Source organism: Lathamus discolor, chromosome 16, assembly GCF_037157495.1.
Source record: "Lathamus discolor isolate bLatDis1 chromosome 16, bLatDis1.hap1, whole genome shotgun sequence".
Taxonomy (NCBI): domain Eukaryota; kingdom Metazoa; phylum Chordata; class Aves; order Psittaciformes; family Psittacidae; genus Lathamus; species Lathamus discolor.
In genome coordinates this window covers 990,003-1,005,470 of record NC_088899.1, presented here as the reverse complement: position 1 = coordinate 1,005,470, position 15,468 = coordinate 990,003, and the positions used below count along the sequence as shown (strand labels likewise).

At 59.3% G+C, this 15,468-nt stretch overlaps 3 protein-coding genes across 3 annotated transcripts; 1 reads left to right on the top strand and 2 right to left on the bottom strand.

The window, feature by feature from the left end:
* The first annotated feature begins 1,980 nt into the window (after nt 1-1,980).
* Nucleotides 1,981-3,113, top strand: LOC136022794 (caspase-9-like). Its single transcript, XM_065696559.1, has 3 exons — nt 1,981-2,054; nt 2,202-2,311; nt 2,648-3,113. Exons 1-3 carry the CDS (start codon nt 1,982-1,984, stop codon nt 2,738-2,740), a joined length of 276 nt encoding a protein of 91 aa, XP_065552631.1. The 5' UTR covers nt 1,981; the 3' UTR covers nt 2,741-3,113.
* Nucleotides 3,114-6,644: 3,531 nt separating this feature from the next.
* LOC136022735 (chymotrypsin-C-like) lies at nt 6,645-8,327 on the bottom strand. Its single transcript, XM_065696423.1, has 8 exons — nt 8,226-8,327; nt 7,942-8,033; nt 7,765-7,862; nt 7,553-7,678; nt 7,309-7,445; nt 7,087-7,232; nt 6,769-6,918; nt 6,645-6,677 (listed from the first exon to the last, which is right to left on the bottom strand). Exons 1-8 carry the CDS (start codon nt 8,290-8,292, stop codon nt 6,660-6,662), a joined length of 834 nt encoding a protein of 277 aa, XP_065552495.1. The 5' UTR covers nt 8,293-8,327; the 3' UTR covers nt 6,645-6,659.
* A 499-nt stretch (nt 8,328-8,826) lies between these two features.
* Nucleotides 8,827-14,728, bottom strand: EFHD2 (EF-hand domain family member D2). The gene is made up of 4 exons (XM_065696608.1): nt 14,517-14,728; nt 10,064-10,211; nt 9,776-9,910; nt 8,827-9,651 (listed from the first exon to the last, which is right to left on the bottom strand). The coding sequence occupies exons 1-4, from the start codon at nt 14,726-14,728 to the stop codon at nt 9,517-9,519; spliced, it is 630 nt and encodes a 209-aa protein (XP_065552680.1). The 3' UTR covers nt 8,827-9,516.
* Nucleotides 14,729-15,468: the final 740 nt, after the last annotated feature.

Sequence of the window (15,468 nt, the reverse complement as noted above, 5' to 3'; positions counted from 1 at the left end):
GGGATCTCAAATTCGACCATCTCGTGATCGCTGCAACCAAGGCTGCCCTGAAGCATCACATTCTCAAAGAGCCCTTCCCTGTTGGTGAGCACAAGGTCAAGCATGGCACCTCTCCTTGTTGGCTCCTCTATTACTTGCAGAAGGAAGTTGTCTTCCACACAATCGAGGAACCTCCTGGATTGCTTGTGCCGTGCAGTGCCATCGTTCCAACAGATGTCAGGGTGGTTGAAGTCTCCCATGAGAACAAGGGCCTGCGAGCTTGAGGCTTTTCCTATCTGTCTGTAGAGTGCTTCATCCACAGGTTCTCCTTGATCAGGCGGCCTGTAACAGATCCCCACAGTAACGTCCCCCATGGATGTTCTCCCTTTAACCCTGACCCACAACCTCTGTTGACTGCACACCTGTCCCCAAACTGAGTTCCATATTCTCCAGCCTATCTCTAACATAAATAGCAACTTCCCTTCCCCTCTTGCCAGGCCTGTCTTTTCTAAAGAGCCTGTGACACTCCAGTCATAGGAGCTATCCCACCATGTTTCTGTGATGCCCATTATATCATATCCACGTAGACGTGCGCACATCTCTAATTCCTCTTGTCCCCCATACTATGGGCATTTGTATAGATGACATGAGTCACTCATCCCTCTCCCTGCCCCAGGGTATATGCAGGGGGTTTCTCCATCCTGGGGGTCCCTGAGCTCCACATCAGCCCCATAGAGATGAGTCTTTGCTTGCTCCAAAGCCTCCCCCAGCATATCCGGCCTGGACTTCCTCAAAGACTCCAGCTATACCAGAAAATGGTGAGGTTTTTGGAGCAGGGATGCCCTGCAGTGAGCCCAGCAGCCCCGGCTCCAGTAATTCTACTGTGAGAATGAAGACCTTGGGTCCACTGTGGGAGAGGATCTGGTTTGAGACCATCTTAAAAATCTGAACGCACACAAGTCCGTGGGACCTGATGAAATCCATTCCCAGGTCCTGAAGAGCTGGCAAATGAAGTTGCTAAGCCATTGGCCATCATATTGGAAAAATCATGGCAGTCAGGTGAAGTTCCCGACAACTGGAAAAAGAGAAATATAACCCCCTTTCAAGAAAGGGAAAATGGAAGACCCAGGGAATTACAGACCAGTCAGTCTCACCTCTGTGCCTAACAAAATCTTGCAGCACATTCTCCTGGAAGGCATGCTAAGGCACATGAAAAACAACAAGGTGCTTGGTGACAGCCAGCATGGCTTCACTAAGGGGAAATCCTGCCTGACCAATTTGGTGGCCTTCTATGATGGGGCTACAGAACTGATGGACAAGGGTAAAGCAGTTGATGTCATCTACCTGGACTTGTGCAAAGCGTTTGACACTGTCCCACACAACATCCTTGTCTCTAAATTGGAGAGATATCAATTTGATGGATGGACCACTTGGTGGATAAAGAACTGGCTGGGTGGCCGCACACAAAGAGTTGTGGTCAATGGCTCGATGTCTGGCTGGAGACCAGTAACGAGTGGTGTCCCTCAGGGATCGGTGTTGGGACCGGTCTTGTTTAACATCTTCGTCGCTGACATGGACAGTGGGATTATAGAATCATAGAATAGTTAGGGTTGGAAAGGACCAACCCTAGGATCACCCAGTTCCAACACCCCTTGCCATGGGCAGGGACACCTCACACTAAACCATCTCACCCAAGGCTTCATCCAACCTGGCCTTGAACACCACCAGGGATGGAGCACTCACAACCTCCCTGGGCAACCCATTCCAGTGCCTCACCACTCTAACAGGAAAGAATTTCTTCCTTATATCCAATCTAAACTTCCCCTGTTTAAGTTTTAACCCATTACACCTTGTCCTGTCACTACAGTCCCTAATGAAGAGTCCATCCCCAGTATCCTTATAGCCCCCTTCAGATACTGGAAGGCTGCTATGAGGTCTCCACGCAGCCTTCATAGGTTCTGTGGCGTCTGATGCGACTCCTTTCCAAGCTCCATCAGGTAACATGGATGAGCCAGATGCCGTAGCCAGTTTGCCCACTCCCAGTGACATCTTGGTCTCCTACTCAACTTTTCCAGGTGAGATCCCCAGAGGAATTGGCCAAAATGTTGGAGATTCGTAGCCAAAGTTGGGGGAGGTTTGGGGCAATTGGAAATGGCAGGAACTTAGTGAGACAAGAACATAAAACTGTCTTTGGCAGTGATGTTCTCATTCTTCCTCTGCAGGTTTTGTTTCCTGGAGGGAGGTGTCGAGTGGCTCATGGTATGTGGAAACCCTGGACAGTGTGCTGGAGCAATATGCCCCTTCGGAAGACCTGCTGAACATGTTACTGCAGGTGAGTGTCAAAGTCCAAGCTTGTGGGACTTGGGTCACTGTCATAAGGTTGCTGCCATGTGTCCGGGCAGATCGCGCCCTTGGGGAAGTCCTGCTGATTCTCTGGGTCCTGGAGATGTCTGTGGTGCTCGCTTGCACTCTGTGGTACTCCTAAGACACTATGGTACATATGTACCCATCACCCCTTGTCCTATTGCTCCAGCCCCTGATGAAGAGTCCCTCTCCAGCATCCTTGTAGCCCCCTTCAGACACTGGAAGCTGCTTTGAGGTCTCCACGCATCCCATAGTCCCGTTCCCTGTCCTTCCTGCTCCTTACCCACTCTCCTCCTGTTCTCAGGTGGCCAACGCTGTCTCTGCCAAGGGGAAGTACAAGCAGATCCCAGGCTGCTTCAACTTCCTCCGTAAAAAATTCTTCTTCAAGTGCAAATGATGCTCCGAGGATCCTGCCAAGCTCCAGAGCTGCTTCCCCCGCAGCCAGAGGAAACCTGCTCCCACCAGGACTCTGTGTCCATGCTCCTGGTGTCATCTCTGTCTGTCGAGACGTTTGTCTTGAGAAATGTCACCCGTGAATGCTGTGAAACAGGGAGGAGATGGAGACTGGTGCCGCGCCGATGGGAAATGGTAAGAATGGAGCAGGAAGCCCCTTTGCCAGGGCACGTGCTGGCCCAGAGCCTCTGTGCTCGCAGAGGAGAGCACCTCCAGCTCGCTGCGATGCGCTTGTGCTCAGCCTCAGGGTATTTTGTTTGGTGACCGCCACACTTGTGGCCTTCTGTGCCTGGAAAACCAACTGACGGGATCAAAGTCTGGCACTTAAGTGGCATGGAATGATTTTTGTAACTGAAATTTCCAATAAAACACTATGGAAAAGGCAAGAAAATCCTTTGTGTTTCCTTGTCTGTTCCATGCTGTGAGTGCCAGTTCAACATCTCCCAAAGGCTTCTCTGAAAGGGGAAGGGCAAGAAAAGCCTCCTTCATGTAAATCTTCATCTTCCTGCTGCTACTGGGAGTGTTTCACATGTGGCCATGCGAGAAGGCAGCGAATGTCCTCTCGAGGCAATCGGCATTAATGCGAACTTACAGAGGAATCACAGAATCACAGAATCCCAAGGGTTGGAAGGGACCTCAAAAGATCATCTAGTCCAACCCCCCCGCAAGAGCAGGGTAACCTACAGTACATCACACAGGAACTTATCCAGGCGGGCCTTGAATATCTCCAGTGTAGGAGACTCCACAACCCCCCTGGGCAACCTGTTCCAGTGCTCTGTCACTCTTACAGTAAAGAAGTTCTTCCTGATGTTAATGTGGAACTTCCTATGCTCCAGTTTACACCCATTGCCCCTTGTCCTATCACTGGATATCACTGAAAAAAGCCTAGCTCCATCATCCTGACACCTACCCTTTACATATTTGTAAACATTGATGAGGTCACCCCTCAGTCTCCTCTTCTCCAAGCTAAAGAGACCCAGCTCCCTCAGCCTCTCCTCATAAGGGAGATGTTCCACTCCCTTAATCATCTTTGTGGCTCTGCGCTGGACTCCTTCAAGCAATTCCCTGTCCTTGAACAGAGGGGCCCAGAACTGGACGCAATATTCCAGATGCGGCCTCACCAAGGCTGAGTAGAGGGGGAGGAGAACCTCTCTTGACCTACTAACCACACCCTTTCTAATGCACCCTAAGATGCCATTTGCCTTCTTGGCCGCAAGAGCACATTGCTGGCTCATGGTCATCCTCCTATCCACCAGGACCCCCAGGTCCCTTTCCCCTTCGCTACTTTCCAGCAGGTCAACCCCCAACCTGTACTGGTACATGGGGTTGTTCTTCCCCAGATGCAAGACTCTACACTTGCCCTTGTTAAATTTCATCAAGTTTCTCCCCGCCCAACTCTCCAGCCTGTCCAGGTCTCGCTGAATGGCAGCACAGTCCTCTGGTGTGTCAGCCACTCCTCCCAGTTTTGTGTCATCAGCGAACCTGATGAGGATCCCTCTGAATCCCAGAGCTGAGGTCAAGCGCTTGCCCTGAGGAGCTGCCGTGGTGATACTTTTGGATTAGAAACTTGGGATGGATGTGGGATACTAGGGAGAAGCGTCCTCAGGGACTGAGGAGCTGCCCTGGGGAGATGAGGCTGCCTTGGGGTATGTGGGGAAGGGAAGTGTCACTGTGCAGAGCCGGGACAGGATGGAGAGCTGATGGGTGCCCCCCAGTTGCGTGGAGCATTTCACAGTCCTGGTCTGCTTCCAGCACAGCAAAGGCAGCTTGTGCTGTGCCCCTGTGCCTCCATGCTGCTGGGGGAGCGAGGGAGGCTTTGGGAATCACCTGTGGATATCAGTATGAACTTGGGCCACTCCTCTACCCAATATGGTTTGCAGGGGTCGCCTTCTGTCAGCATTACAGACACATGGGCAGTTCCAGCAGCCACACCATGGTGCTTTGTGTCCCCCTGACACGGTACAGCCCCAGCACACCCCACTTGTCCCTCGGGCGTGCTGGATGCTCACACAGCCACCACAGGGACTCGCACACCCCAAAGGCACCCTGCTGGCCTCGCTCAGGTCACACACCAGCCTCGTGGGCACCCACCACTGTGGGCTCTCACTGCGAACCATAGTTTAGCCAAGTCTCATGCAGGGACTGTGACTCTCCACCACCTCCTGCAGGAGGGGACACCTTTCACTGGGGTGAGACCCATCTCAGAGGGTGCCAGTGCCAGGCACGGTCCTGCTCCTTCCCCACCACCACTGGTTCTGCAGGCTGTGACCCGCTGGGTACCAGCCCCAGGGCTGCAGTGATGCCCAGGGCTCTCACACTCACCACACCACTTCTGAGGAGGGGACACGGTGCCCAGGTGGACACATAGACGTGACACGAGAGCACGTCTCAGTGTGACTGCAGCACCAGGCAGTGCCTCCTGCATGTTGGGGTCCTGCTCCCCAGCTTCTTCTTCCCATCCCCAAGAGCCACCCCTGTGGTACATGGTCCATCTCCACACGTCTTCTAGGCAGGTCTTTAATACCGAAGGGGTGATGTGTACAATCCCATTGCCACAGCCCCCAGCAGTGCCCCCCCCCCCCCCCCCCCACCAGCTACTTCCCTCCCCACGCATCTCTTCACCCATTAAACTTCTGGCCGCGCTGTCAAGTGTCACTCAGTCCCCAGAGGGACTCACAACCCTGCCCAAACAAGCCACAACCCAGGCAAGTGGCTCCCACAGCCTCGGGGCTCACACCATTGCTCCTGAGCCCCAGTGCAGGTCCAGTGCAGGCGATGGCATCGCTCCCCAGGCTGGTGCTGGTGTTGCTCAGGCTGGTGGCAGCATCGCTCCTAAGCTGGGCACCATCCGTCACGTCCCCTGCTGAGCTCGAGGCATCACCATCCATCACCCTCTGCCACGAAGCTTCCCACTGGGCTCAGCCCCGTGACAAGGTGGTGGCAGCACCGCAGTGCTGCTGGGCAGCTCTGCTCGGGGCTCGTGGTACAGCACCATCCACAGCCTCTGCACACCCGCTCCCACTGGCACGGTGCCTCCTTCCACTGCAAACCCCCATATCCCTCCCAGGGCAGCCCTGGCTGCTCCTGGGGACCCCCCAGCCTGGGTGCAAGCCCCACACTGCCAGACCCAGCACCCACCTTGATCCTCCAGACACTGTGGAAGGAGACCCACAGTGAGACACTCAGCTCCTGGGTCATGGCGCAGGTCCTGCAAACCCCTCCCTGGACCAGTCAGCCCCCCAAGGACCAACCCTTGAGACCCCCACTGATATTTACCTGTCCTCATGTAGCCCAGGACCAGCAAAGTCCCCTGAGACATAGAACCAGAGCATGAGAGAATGCTTTGGGTTGAAGGAAACTTAAAGCTCAACCAGCTCCAACCCCTGCCACGGGCAGGGACCCCTTCCACAGGAGCAGCTTGCTCCAAGCCCTGTGCAACGTGGCCTTGAGCACTGCTAGGGATGGGGCATTCACCACCTCTTTGGGCAGCCTGATCCACTGCCAAGGACAACCAAGACCCCTAAAGCACTTTGGAGCTACCGCATCCCTCAGTGCTCCCCATGGGCCAACTGGCTCCCTTACGGGCCCCCAGCCACACCCCAGCCCCTCTCCCCCAAACCACCAGCAAAGCCTTGAGCCCCTTGGTGCTAAGGGCATGGATCCCACCCCTGCTCCCCACAGCTGCAGCCTGAGCCTGCCCCAGGGCCCTCACTGAGCGATGTGGGGACCCTGCAAACCCCGGCATCCCCAGCCACAGGTGCCTGCCCCCCGCTCCCCCCTGCTCAATAACCAGACCAAGCCAGACCAGCTCAGCACTTGTGCCTTTATCACGCTCGAGACGCGCTGCCCCTCACGCCGCATCTTCAGTTGCTGCTTATTGTCTGCCAAGGACAAGACAGAGGGGACGTGGCAGCGAGCCCCGGCGCTGGGCAGGGGCAGCCCCTCGGTGGGGGCAGAGCATGCGGCACCCACCTTGTTGATCCAGTCGATGTAGGCGGACACGCGGGTGAACACCGTCGGCTTCCTCAGCGTGTTGCAGCCCAGCGCTGAGCCAAAGCTGACGATTCCGGCCACCTCCCAGTGCCCCTCGAACGGGCAGTTCAGGGGGCCTCCGGAGTCCCCCTGTCCCCACGGACACAGCTCCGTACTCGCCCTTCCGGACGCTCACCTCCAGCCCCTCAGCTCCCAGGGCTTCCCATGGGGTCCACAGCCCCGCGCTGCCAGCCCTTGTTCCCTGGGAGCAGAGACCAGTCCGGCACCCACCGTTACCACCCCCTGCCCAGCACTCACATTGCAGCTGGAGATGACACCGTCACCGCCGGCACACACCATGCTGGGGAGCACGTAACTGCCCCACCAGCTCCGCTGGGAGCAGGTCTCATAGTCCACCACGGGCAGCAGTGCCTGCTGCAGGACGTCAGCCAGGGGCCCATTTGCTGCCACAATAGGCACACATCACACCCTGCACCCACAGTGGACCCCACTGACTCCTCCCCACGGACCCCCACTTACTCCAGAGCCGGCCCCAGCCGGTCACATAGCAGGGGTAGTTGTTCTCCAGTATCTGCCCAGCGGGCGGCAGGCAGGCCACCTGGATGGTCTCACTCTCCTGCACCTTCTCTGCCAGCTTGATCAGGGCGATGTCATTGCTATGGGGAGAGCCAAGGCGTGGGGACAGGAAGATCAGGTCCATAGGGAAGGGGGACCCAGCCATAATGCCCCCCCCCATCCATCCCTGACCCATCCCATCCCATACACGATGAGGTCAGAGTCCCATTTCTCGTGCACGATGATCTTCTCCACACCCACAGCCACCGAGCCCAGCTCTTCCTCATCCGACAGGACCTGCTTGCCCAGCACCACGCGGTACGTCAGGGTAGAGCTTCCAGGGGGGGAAACAGAGGTGTCAGTCTCCATAGACATCTTGTCCCCCCTGCATGGACCCCTCTCTTACACCCCAGCACCCACCTGATGCAGTGGGCAGCCGTCAGCACCCAGTTCGTTTCAATCAGGGTCCCGCCGCATGTGTGGTACCACTCCCGACGTTGTCTGTACTGCAGTGAGATCTGTGGCAGCGGAGGCACAGCATCAGTGCGGGAATGTCCCGTTTCCCATCCCCATCCCCATCCCTGCATCCCCCCTTACCTGCCACGGCCAGCTGTGGGGCACAGCATCTTCACCACCCACCACGCGGGGGCGATGCAGCGCTGGCACGGCCGCCTGCCCGCATCCATAGGCTGGGTGAAACCGGCAAAGGGAGCTCAGCGGCCGCCTGCACCCCCTGCCCAGGGCCACAGCGGCTGCCGGGGTCCCGAGCCCCCCACCCCATCCCCTGCTGCGCCCCAGACCCACCGTAGCCCAGCACCACAGCGAGACACAGAGCACCCAGCATGGCTGCAGCAGTCAGAGTGCATGGACGGGCCACTCACCCCTCTTATAGCACCCCAGGACCTTGGTGTTGACCCTCCCCTGGCCAGCATCTGGTGAGTGTCCCATGCCTGGGGGGGCAGCTCCTCAGCCCCATTGCGCCATCTTATCAGCCTCCTGGGAACAGCCACAGCTGCCCATCCAACGTGGCAGAGCAGGGACGCCTGGGGACACACAGGGTGCCTCCTGGGGGGGCAGCTTGCAGGCAGCCCCCCAGCCACACTGCTCTCTATGGTTGCAGGCAGCCCAACTGCCCCCAGCTTCCAGCGTACAGCCCCCAAACCTGCTCCCGCCATGCAGCACAGGAGTAGGGTCTCCTTATCTCATGCTCTACATGGCCAAGGCCACCCAATACCCCACAGTTGCCCCGTGGGGCAGGGGGGGCAGCCCCATAGCACAGCAATGCTGAAGACCTTCAGTAACACCCTATCTGGATCAGGCCCCCACTGCTTCCTATGCTGATGTCCCAGCACCTCCATGCTCATCCTGCTTCACCACCAACCACAGTGGTGATGAGATGCCTGCTCCCCATATGGCTCCTGCCACTACCATGGACACAACCAGCGCATGGCTGCACCTCAGCCCCGCACACAGGTACCCAGCTTAAGAAATATAATATTTATTTGGAATTAAAATAAAAACTCAAAACACACAAACCACACAAACACCCCCCCGTACAACCACCTGGCAGGACACCGTGGGACAGACACATCAGTACAGCCAACACGGGAGCTCACCCAACCACGTGTGGCTACAACACTCGCCTCCTGGGCCAAACACAACATGAAAACACAGAACAGCCTCAAGAGCCAGCACCCGCCTTTGCACACAGCTTCAGAACAGAGACACAGCCCTCGGGGGACTGCGCACCATGGGAGGCTCCCACCCCCCAGCACTGCACACATGGACCCCTCCATCATCAATGGCAACAGGCACCAAGTCACTGTGACCCCCCGGGGTGAGTGCCCGAGTCCTGCACGGTGCATGCACAACACAACAGCGTGGGGACAGCACCCCCGGCACGGCTGCCCCGGCAGCAGCAGCCCCTGGCAGGGACACAGCGCTGTCACCCCTTGGGCAGGGCAGCTCGGCAAGGGGACAATAGAGGGGTATGAACAACACCTACAGGCAGCACAGCAGGGGAAGGGAGGGCCGGGCACTGTGCTGAGCCCGGTCTTTGGGCAGTCACAGGCACACCGCTCGGGCATCGCTCCCATTACAGTCAACACGTGGCACACGTGGCATTCCCGGCTCAAGGCACCGCACACCAGTCCTGCCCGGCACCATGCCCTGTCACTGCTTGAAGGTGGATTGGAGCTCCTTGAACGCTGCTTTTCTCTGCTTCAGCTCCTCTGCCTGCTTCTTCTTCTCCTCCTGCTCTGCCTTGATCTCCTCCTCAAAGCGGCTGGCGTCATGGATGGCTTGTACCTGCCGATGGGGACACGTCTGGCTGGGGCCACCAAGACCCCACCAAGATCCCCACCCACTGCTCCCAGTGAGCTGGCACCAAACCACCCTTGTTCATCGCCGCCCTGGGTACGGACACCATTACCTTGGCCTCAAAGAAGTTCTTGGCACCCTTCACGCCCTCCGTGGAGACGTCGATCTCAGAGAGCCGGGCCAGGGCGTGCAGCCCACTGTCCTCCTGCAGCTCTCCTGCCGCTGCCTTGCGGAAGATCAGCAGGAACTGCAAAGAGAGACACTGGTGTTCGCCCCTTTGAGACCTCAAAGCCACCACAACACCCTCCCCATCACCTTAGAACCATGCCAAGCCCAGCACTGAGGTGAGCAGCACTGGGGGCACCCTCATGCCAGTGTGAAGCCCTCCCCATGCCCTTACCTCCCGAAAGCTGAGCTTGCTGTCCAGGTCTTCATCCACTTCCTTGATCATGTTCTTCAAGCCCAGGTGCGTCTGTGGAGCCCCCAGCTTCTCCATCATCAGCTTCAGCTCCATCAGGTCAATGAAACCATCTTTCCCCGCGTCGTACCTGCAGCACAGAGGGATGCTCCTGTCACATCACTGAGTGTCTCCTCTGCCTGGGGAGCGAGGCAGCAGGCACAGGAGGAGGTAACAGCAAGGACGTGGGCACCGACACACCCAGGCAGCTCGCCAGACCATGGGAAGCTGCTGGCAAACCACTAACAGCCCCCAGAGCATCATCTGGGATCAGCTCCGCTTCCATGTGGTGCTTGGCAGGAGAACCCCTACAGATGCTGCCAAACCTGCTGCTGGCTCCCTGGGCCCGGAGCCCAAGCACACTGCCACCTCCTCACTGTGACATCTCCAGGTGATGGCTCCTGCCTGCCCAGAGACCCTCAGCACCCATCCATGTGCCTGGGCTTGGCCAAGAGGTCCAGACACACCACTCCTCATAGCTACCTGACAGGAGATTGTAGTGAGGTCAGGGTCTGTCTCCTCTCCCAAGGAACAAGTGACAGGACAAGAGGAAATGGCCTCAAACCGTGCCAGAGGAGGTTTGGATGGAGCTGAGGAACAATTCCTGCCCCAGAGGGTGCTCAGGCATTGGAACAGGCTGCCCAGGGCAGGGCTGCAGGCACCGGCCCTGCAAGTGTTCACACACAGCACAGACAAGGCCTCAGTGGCATGGGTTAGTGGTGGCCTTGGCAGTGCTGGGTAAGGGTTGGACTGGATGATCATGAAGGACTTTTCAACCTCACTGACTCCATGGCTCTGAAGGGGGCAGGCTGGCAGCGCGGGGCTGTGGACCCCATGGGAAGCCCTGGGAGCTGAGGGGCTGGAGGTGAGCGTCCGGAAGGGCGAGTACGGAGCTGTGTCCGTGGGGACAGGGGGACTCCGGAGGCCCCCTGAACTGCCCGTTCGAGGGGCACTGGGAGGTGGCCGGAATCGTCAGCTTTGGCTCAGCGCTGGGCTGCAACACGCTGAGGAAGCCGACGGTGTTCACCCGCGTGTCCGCCTACATCGACTGGATCAACAAGGTGGGTGCCGCATGCTCTGCCCCCACCGAGGGGCTGCCCCTGCCCAGCGCCGGGGCTCGCTGCCACGTCCCCTCTGTCTTGTCCTTGGCAGACAATAAGCAGCAACTGAAGATGCGGCGCGAGGGGCAGCGCGTCTCGAGCGTGATAAAGGCACAAGTGCTGAGCTGGTCTGGCTTGGTCTGGTTATTGAGCAGGGGGGAGCGGGGGGCAGGCACCTGTGGCTGGGGATGCCGGGGTTTGCAGGGTCCCCACATCGCTCAGTGAGGGCCCTGGGGCAGGCTCAGGCTGCAGCTGTGGGGAGCAGGGGTGGGATCCATGCCCTTAGCACCAAGGGGCTCAAGGCTTTGCTGGTGGTTTGGGGGAGAGGGGCTGGGGTGTGGCTGGGGGCCCGTAAGGGAGCCAGTTGGCCCATGGGGAGCACTGAGGGATGCGGTAGCTCCAAAGTGCTTTAGGGGTCTTGGTTGTCCTTGGCAGTGGATCAGGCTGCCCAAAGAGGTGGTGAATGCCCCATCCCTAGCAGTGCTCAAGGCCACGTTGCACAGGGCTTGGAGCAAGCTGCTCCGGTGGAAGGGGTCCCTGCCCGTGGCAGGGGTTGGAGCTGGTTGAGCTTTAAGTTTCCTTCAACCCAAAGCATTCTCTCATGCTCTGGTTCTATGTCTCAGGGGACTTTGCTGGTCCTGGGCTACATGAGGACAGGTAAATATCAGTGGGGGTCTCAAGGGTTGGTCCTTGGGGGGCTGACTGGTCCAGGGAGGGGTTTGCAGGACCTGCGCCATGACCCAGGAGCTGAGTGTCTCACTGTGGGTCTCCTTCCACAGTGTCTGGAGGATCAAGGTGGGTGCTGGGTCTGGCAGTGTGGGGCTTGCACCCAGGCTGGGCGGTCTGCAGGAGCAGCCAGGGCTGCCCTGGGAGGGATGTGGGGGTTTCCCGTGGAAGGAGGCACCGTGCCAGTGGGAGCGGGTGTGCAGAGGCTGTGGATGGTGCTGTACCATAAGGAACCGGCCTCAAGCTGCACCAGGGCAGGTTTAGATGGAGCTGAGGAACAATTCCTGCCCCAGAGGGTGCTCAGGCATTGGAACAGGCTGCCCAGGGCAGGGCTGCAGGCACCGTCCCTGCAAGTGTTCACACAGCGTGGAGATGAGGCCTCAGTGCTGTGGGTTAGTGGTGGCCTTGGCAGTGCTGGGTAAGGGTTGGACTGGATGATCATGAAGGACTTTTCAACTTAATTGATTCCATGATTCTCTGTCTGTCTCTGCGCCTGCTCACAGACCCTGGCAGGGACAACCCCTCAGACCACCCCACTGACCCCTCCATCCTCCCACTACCTGCATGGAGCTGGCAGCTCCCCATGTCTGGGTGTAGTACTGGAACCCTGCAGCACAGCACAGGGGCCTCCTGCTGCAGAGCCAGCACAGCTCCACATCTCACACAGCTCCACAGGGCAGGTGGCTGCATCTCCCCAATACCCCTCATCCTCAGTGCAAGCCTCACGGCTGCACCTCAGCCCCCACCGCCCCTGGGTACCACACAAGGGAGAAGGAGACCCTGCAGGCAGCCCAGGGCCATGCAGAAGTGTCGGAGCAGCTTCACCCATCACGAGCAGGCTTTCTCCTTTCGGTGGCTGACTCGTGCTGTGCCTGCGGCGCTGCAGCCGCCTCGCAGAGCACCAGGCTCAGCACGCCGCAGGTCTGTGACTCATTTGTACCTTCCCTGCTGCGGTTTCGCTCTGTCCCTGTCGCCTTCCTGCTCTCCCACGCTGTGGGGACTCTCACAGCACTTGGCCCTGCTCCCCTCTGCCGCCTGCTGCTGTCAGCCCGGAGCTGGGCTGGGGGAGCAGCCCCAACGTGCTTCCTGCCCCTGAGATCCCCCTTGGAGCATCACACACAGAGTTGCTCTGCAAAGGGCAAGTTTGCCAGCCTGGCCCCGCTGTTTCATCCCATGCAAGGCATGCCCCAGCTGCAGGGCCCTTCCTTGCTCTCACTCCCCTCCTCTCTGCTTTTTGGGGTTGCCGGCATCCCTCTTCTTCGCCCATGCAGCACCACCTCCCCTTCAGGCAGCAAAACCCCTCCCACACTTTACACCATACAGTCAGATCATTGCATTGCAAGGGTGACAAGGGCACACGTCTCAACAGCATGCTTTCCTTGGGAAAACCCCCCTTCCCAGCTCCCAGACCACCGTGGGCTGCCTCACGCTGCTCCTTTCGCTGCAGTGAGACGCTGCAAACACGTCTGCTCCGTGTGCCTGGCTCCTTGTCTGCGTGGTGCCGGCCACATTCCGACCACACGCCATCTGCACCACGATGAGCACCCGTGCTCAGCATCACCACATGGGTGCTCTGGTCTTGGGCCCCTAAGCGTGGTTGCACCCTCACCCCAGGCTGCATCGAAGAGACTGTAAGCAGCAACCAGCACATCCTGCTTGCTGTGTCCGGGTGGGAAGAAGCAGGGAACAGGGGGGCTCTTGCACTGCCTGCGATGCTGGCAGAACATTGCCTGCACCTCAAACAGCTCCCCCAGTCTTGTGCTGTGGGGCTCACTGTGTCCAGCCCCTCCACTCTCTCCAGCAGTGCCCAAGCAAGAGCCTGCAGCATATCTACACAGATTTCACCCCCGGTTTACACCGGATGGGTCCAGAGGCAGCAGCACACTGCAGGATGCTCGCTCCTCTCCATGCTCCCTAGAGCCACACTGCCTTTGCATCATCCATAAGGATGCTCCGGGCCATGCCACTTGCCCCCCCGGCACATCCTGGTGTGACCATGGTTACAGACACTGCAATTTCAGTTTCCCCTTGGAAATTTCCAGGGATCGATGCCAGGTTCCCCCCGGGCCGAGCCTGTGCACCGAGTCACGTTGCACCGTGCGTGGTGGCACGCAGTGAGGCTGGGGATGCTGAGGACGCACCGAGAAGTGGGAACTCCTCGGTACTGCAGCAGAGGGAAGGCAGGGGGGTTCCTTGCGGTACGCTCCAGCTTTCCCGGCTGCAGTACAAGGTGCCAGGGTCACTCCTGCCAGGAGATGGTGGGGTACGGGGGTCCCTGTTGCTGAGATTTGGGGTGTGCAGGAATCTCTCCTGCAGGAGCTGGGGGAAAGGTGTCCCAGGCATCCCCCTGCAAGGAGCTGTGGAGGGGAGAAGTCCTTGGGATCCCTTCTGCAAGGAGTTGGGGGTATCCCAGGCATCCCTCATGCAAGCGATGGGGAGAGCCTCCTACAAGGAGCCAAGGGAACCTCCGGCAAGGTGCTGCGGGGTTCCTCCTGCAGGGACCGGGCCGGGGTCCCCCCGCCGGTGCCCGGTGATGCCGCCCGGCGGTGCCCGCTCTCCCCGGTACTCACTGTCGGAAGAGCCGCTCCATGTCGCGGAGCTGCCTCCGGGAGAACTCGCGGAACTCCGCGGCGGGGCTGAAGACGCGGCGGCCGCCCCCGGGGGAGCCCTCGAACGCCGCCCGCCCCAAGGGGCTGCCCGGCCCCGGCCCCGGCCCCGGCCCCGGCCCCGGCTCCGGTCCGCGGCCCCGCCGCCCCGACAGCTCCTCCGCCGCCGCCGCCATGGTGCCCGGATGGCCGCGCCTCCACGCCCCGCCCCGCCCCGCAGCGGGGGGGTCCGGGCCCCTCCGCCGCTCCGCTGCCTCCGCCGGCCCCCTTCGGGAGAGCCCGGGCGGGCAGGAGCGGCGCTCGGCGCTCAGCAGAGGGGAGGCACCTCCCACGGGCTCCGTCCAGCTCCATCCATCGTTCCCGGGGGTTCGGCATCGGGAACCGTGGAGCAGCCCGGCCCCAGCAGGCAAACCCGCGGCAGATCCCCAGCACAGCCCGGCAGGGAACTGTCAACCCTGTCCAGTGCTGAGCTCCTCAGAACGAGACAAGGAGATGCTGGAGAGGGCCCAGCCGAGGCCACAAGGATGCTCAGGGCTCTGGAGCATCTCCCTCATGAGGAGAGATTGCAGGAGCGGGGCCTGGTTAGTGCAGAGAAGAGCAGCCTGAGAGGGGATCTCATCAATGCACACCAATAGCTCAAAGGTGGGTGCCAACAGGATGGTGCCAGACTCTTTCCAGTGGTGCCCAGCGACAGGATGAGGAGCAACGGCCATAAACTAAAGCACAGCAAGTTTCACCTCAACATGAGCAAGAACTTCTTTCCATTGAGGGTGGCAGAGCCGTGGCACAGGCTGCCAAGGGCGTTGTGGAGTCTCCTTCTCTGGAACCATCCCAAACTTGCCTGGATACGTTCCTCTGTGCCCTGCTTTGGGTGGCCCTGTCTTATCAGGTGACAGGACTGGATGATCTCCAGAGG

Excerpts from the sequence above, each read along its gene's own strand:
- EFHD2 (XM_065696608.1), bottom strand. The coding sequence starts at position 14,728 with ATGGCGGCGGCGGCGGAGGAGCTGTCGGGGCGGCGGGGCCGCGGACCG. Across the intron at positions 10,212-14,516 it reads ATGGAGCGGCTCTTCCGACA|GTACGACGCGGGGAAAGATG; the intron begins GTGAGTACCGGG and ends TCTGTGCTGCAG. Across the intron at positions 9,911-10,063 it reads GCAAGCTCAGCTTTCGGGAG|TTCCTGCTGATCTTCCGCAA; the intron begins GTAAGGGCATGG and ends CTCTCTTTGCAG.
- LOC136022794 (XM_065696559.1), top strand. The coding sequence starts at position 1,982 with ATGGATGAGCCAGATGCCGTAGCCAGTTTGCCCACTCCCAGTGACATC. Across the intron at positions 2,055-2,201 it reads CTCCTACTCAACTTTTCCAG|GTTTTGTTTCCTGGAGGGAG; the intron begins GTGAGATCCCCA and ends CTTCCTCTGCAG. Across the intron at positions 2,312-2,647 it reads TGCTGAACATGTTACTGCAG|GTGGCCAACGCTGTCTCTGC; the intron begins GTGAGTGTCAAA and ends TCCTGTTCTCAG.
- LOC136022735 (XM_065696423.1), bottom strand. The coding sequence starts at position 8,292 with ATGGGACACTCACCAGATGCTGGCCAGGGGAGGGTCAACACCAAGGTC. Across the intron at positions 7,679-7,764 it reads ACGGCTGCCCACTGCATCAG|CTCTACCCTGACGTACCGCG; the intron begins GTGGGTGCTGGG and ends CCCCCCTGGAAG. Across the intron at positions 6,919-7,086 it reads GTGTCATCTCCAGCTGCAAT|GGGGACTCCGGAGGCCCCCT; the intron begins GTGAGTGCTGGG and ends CCGTGGGGACAG.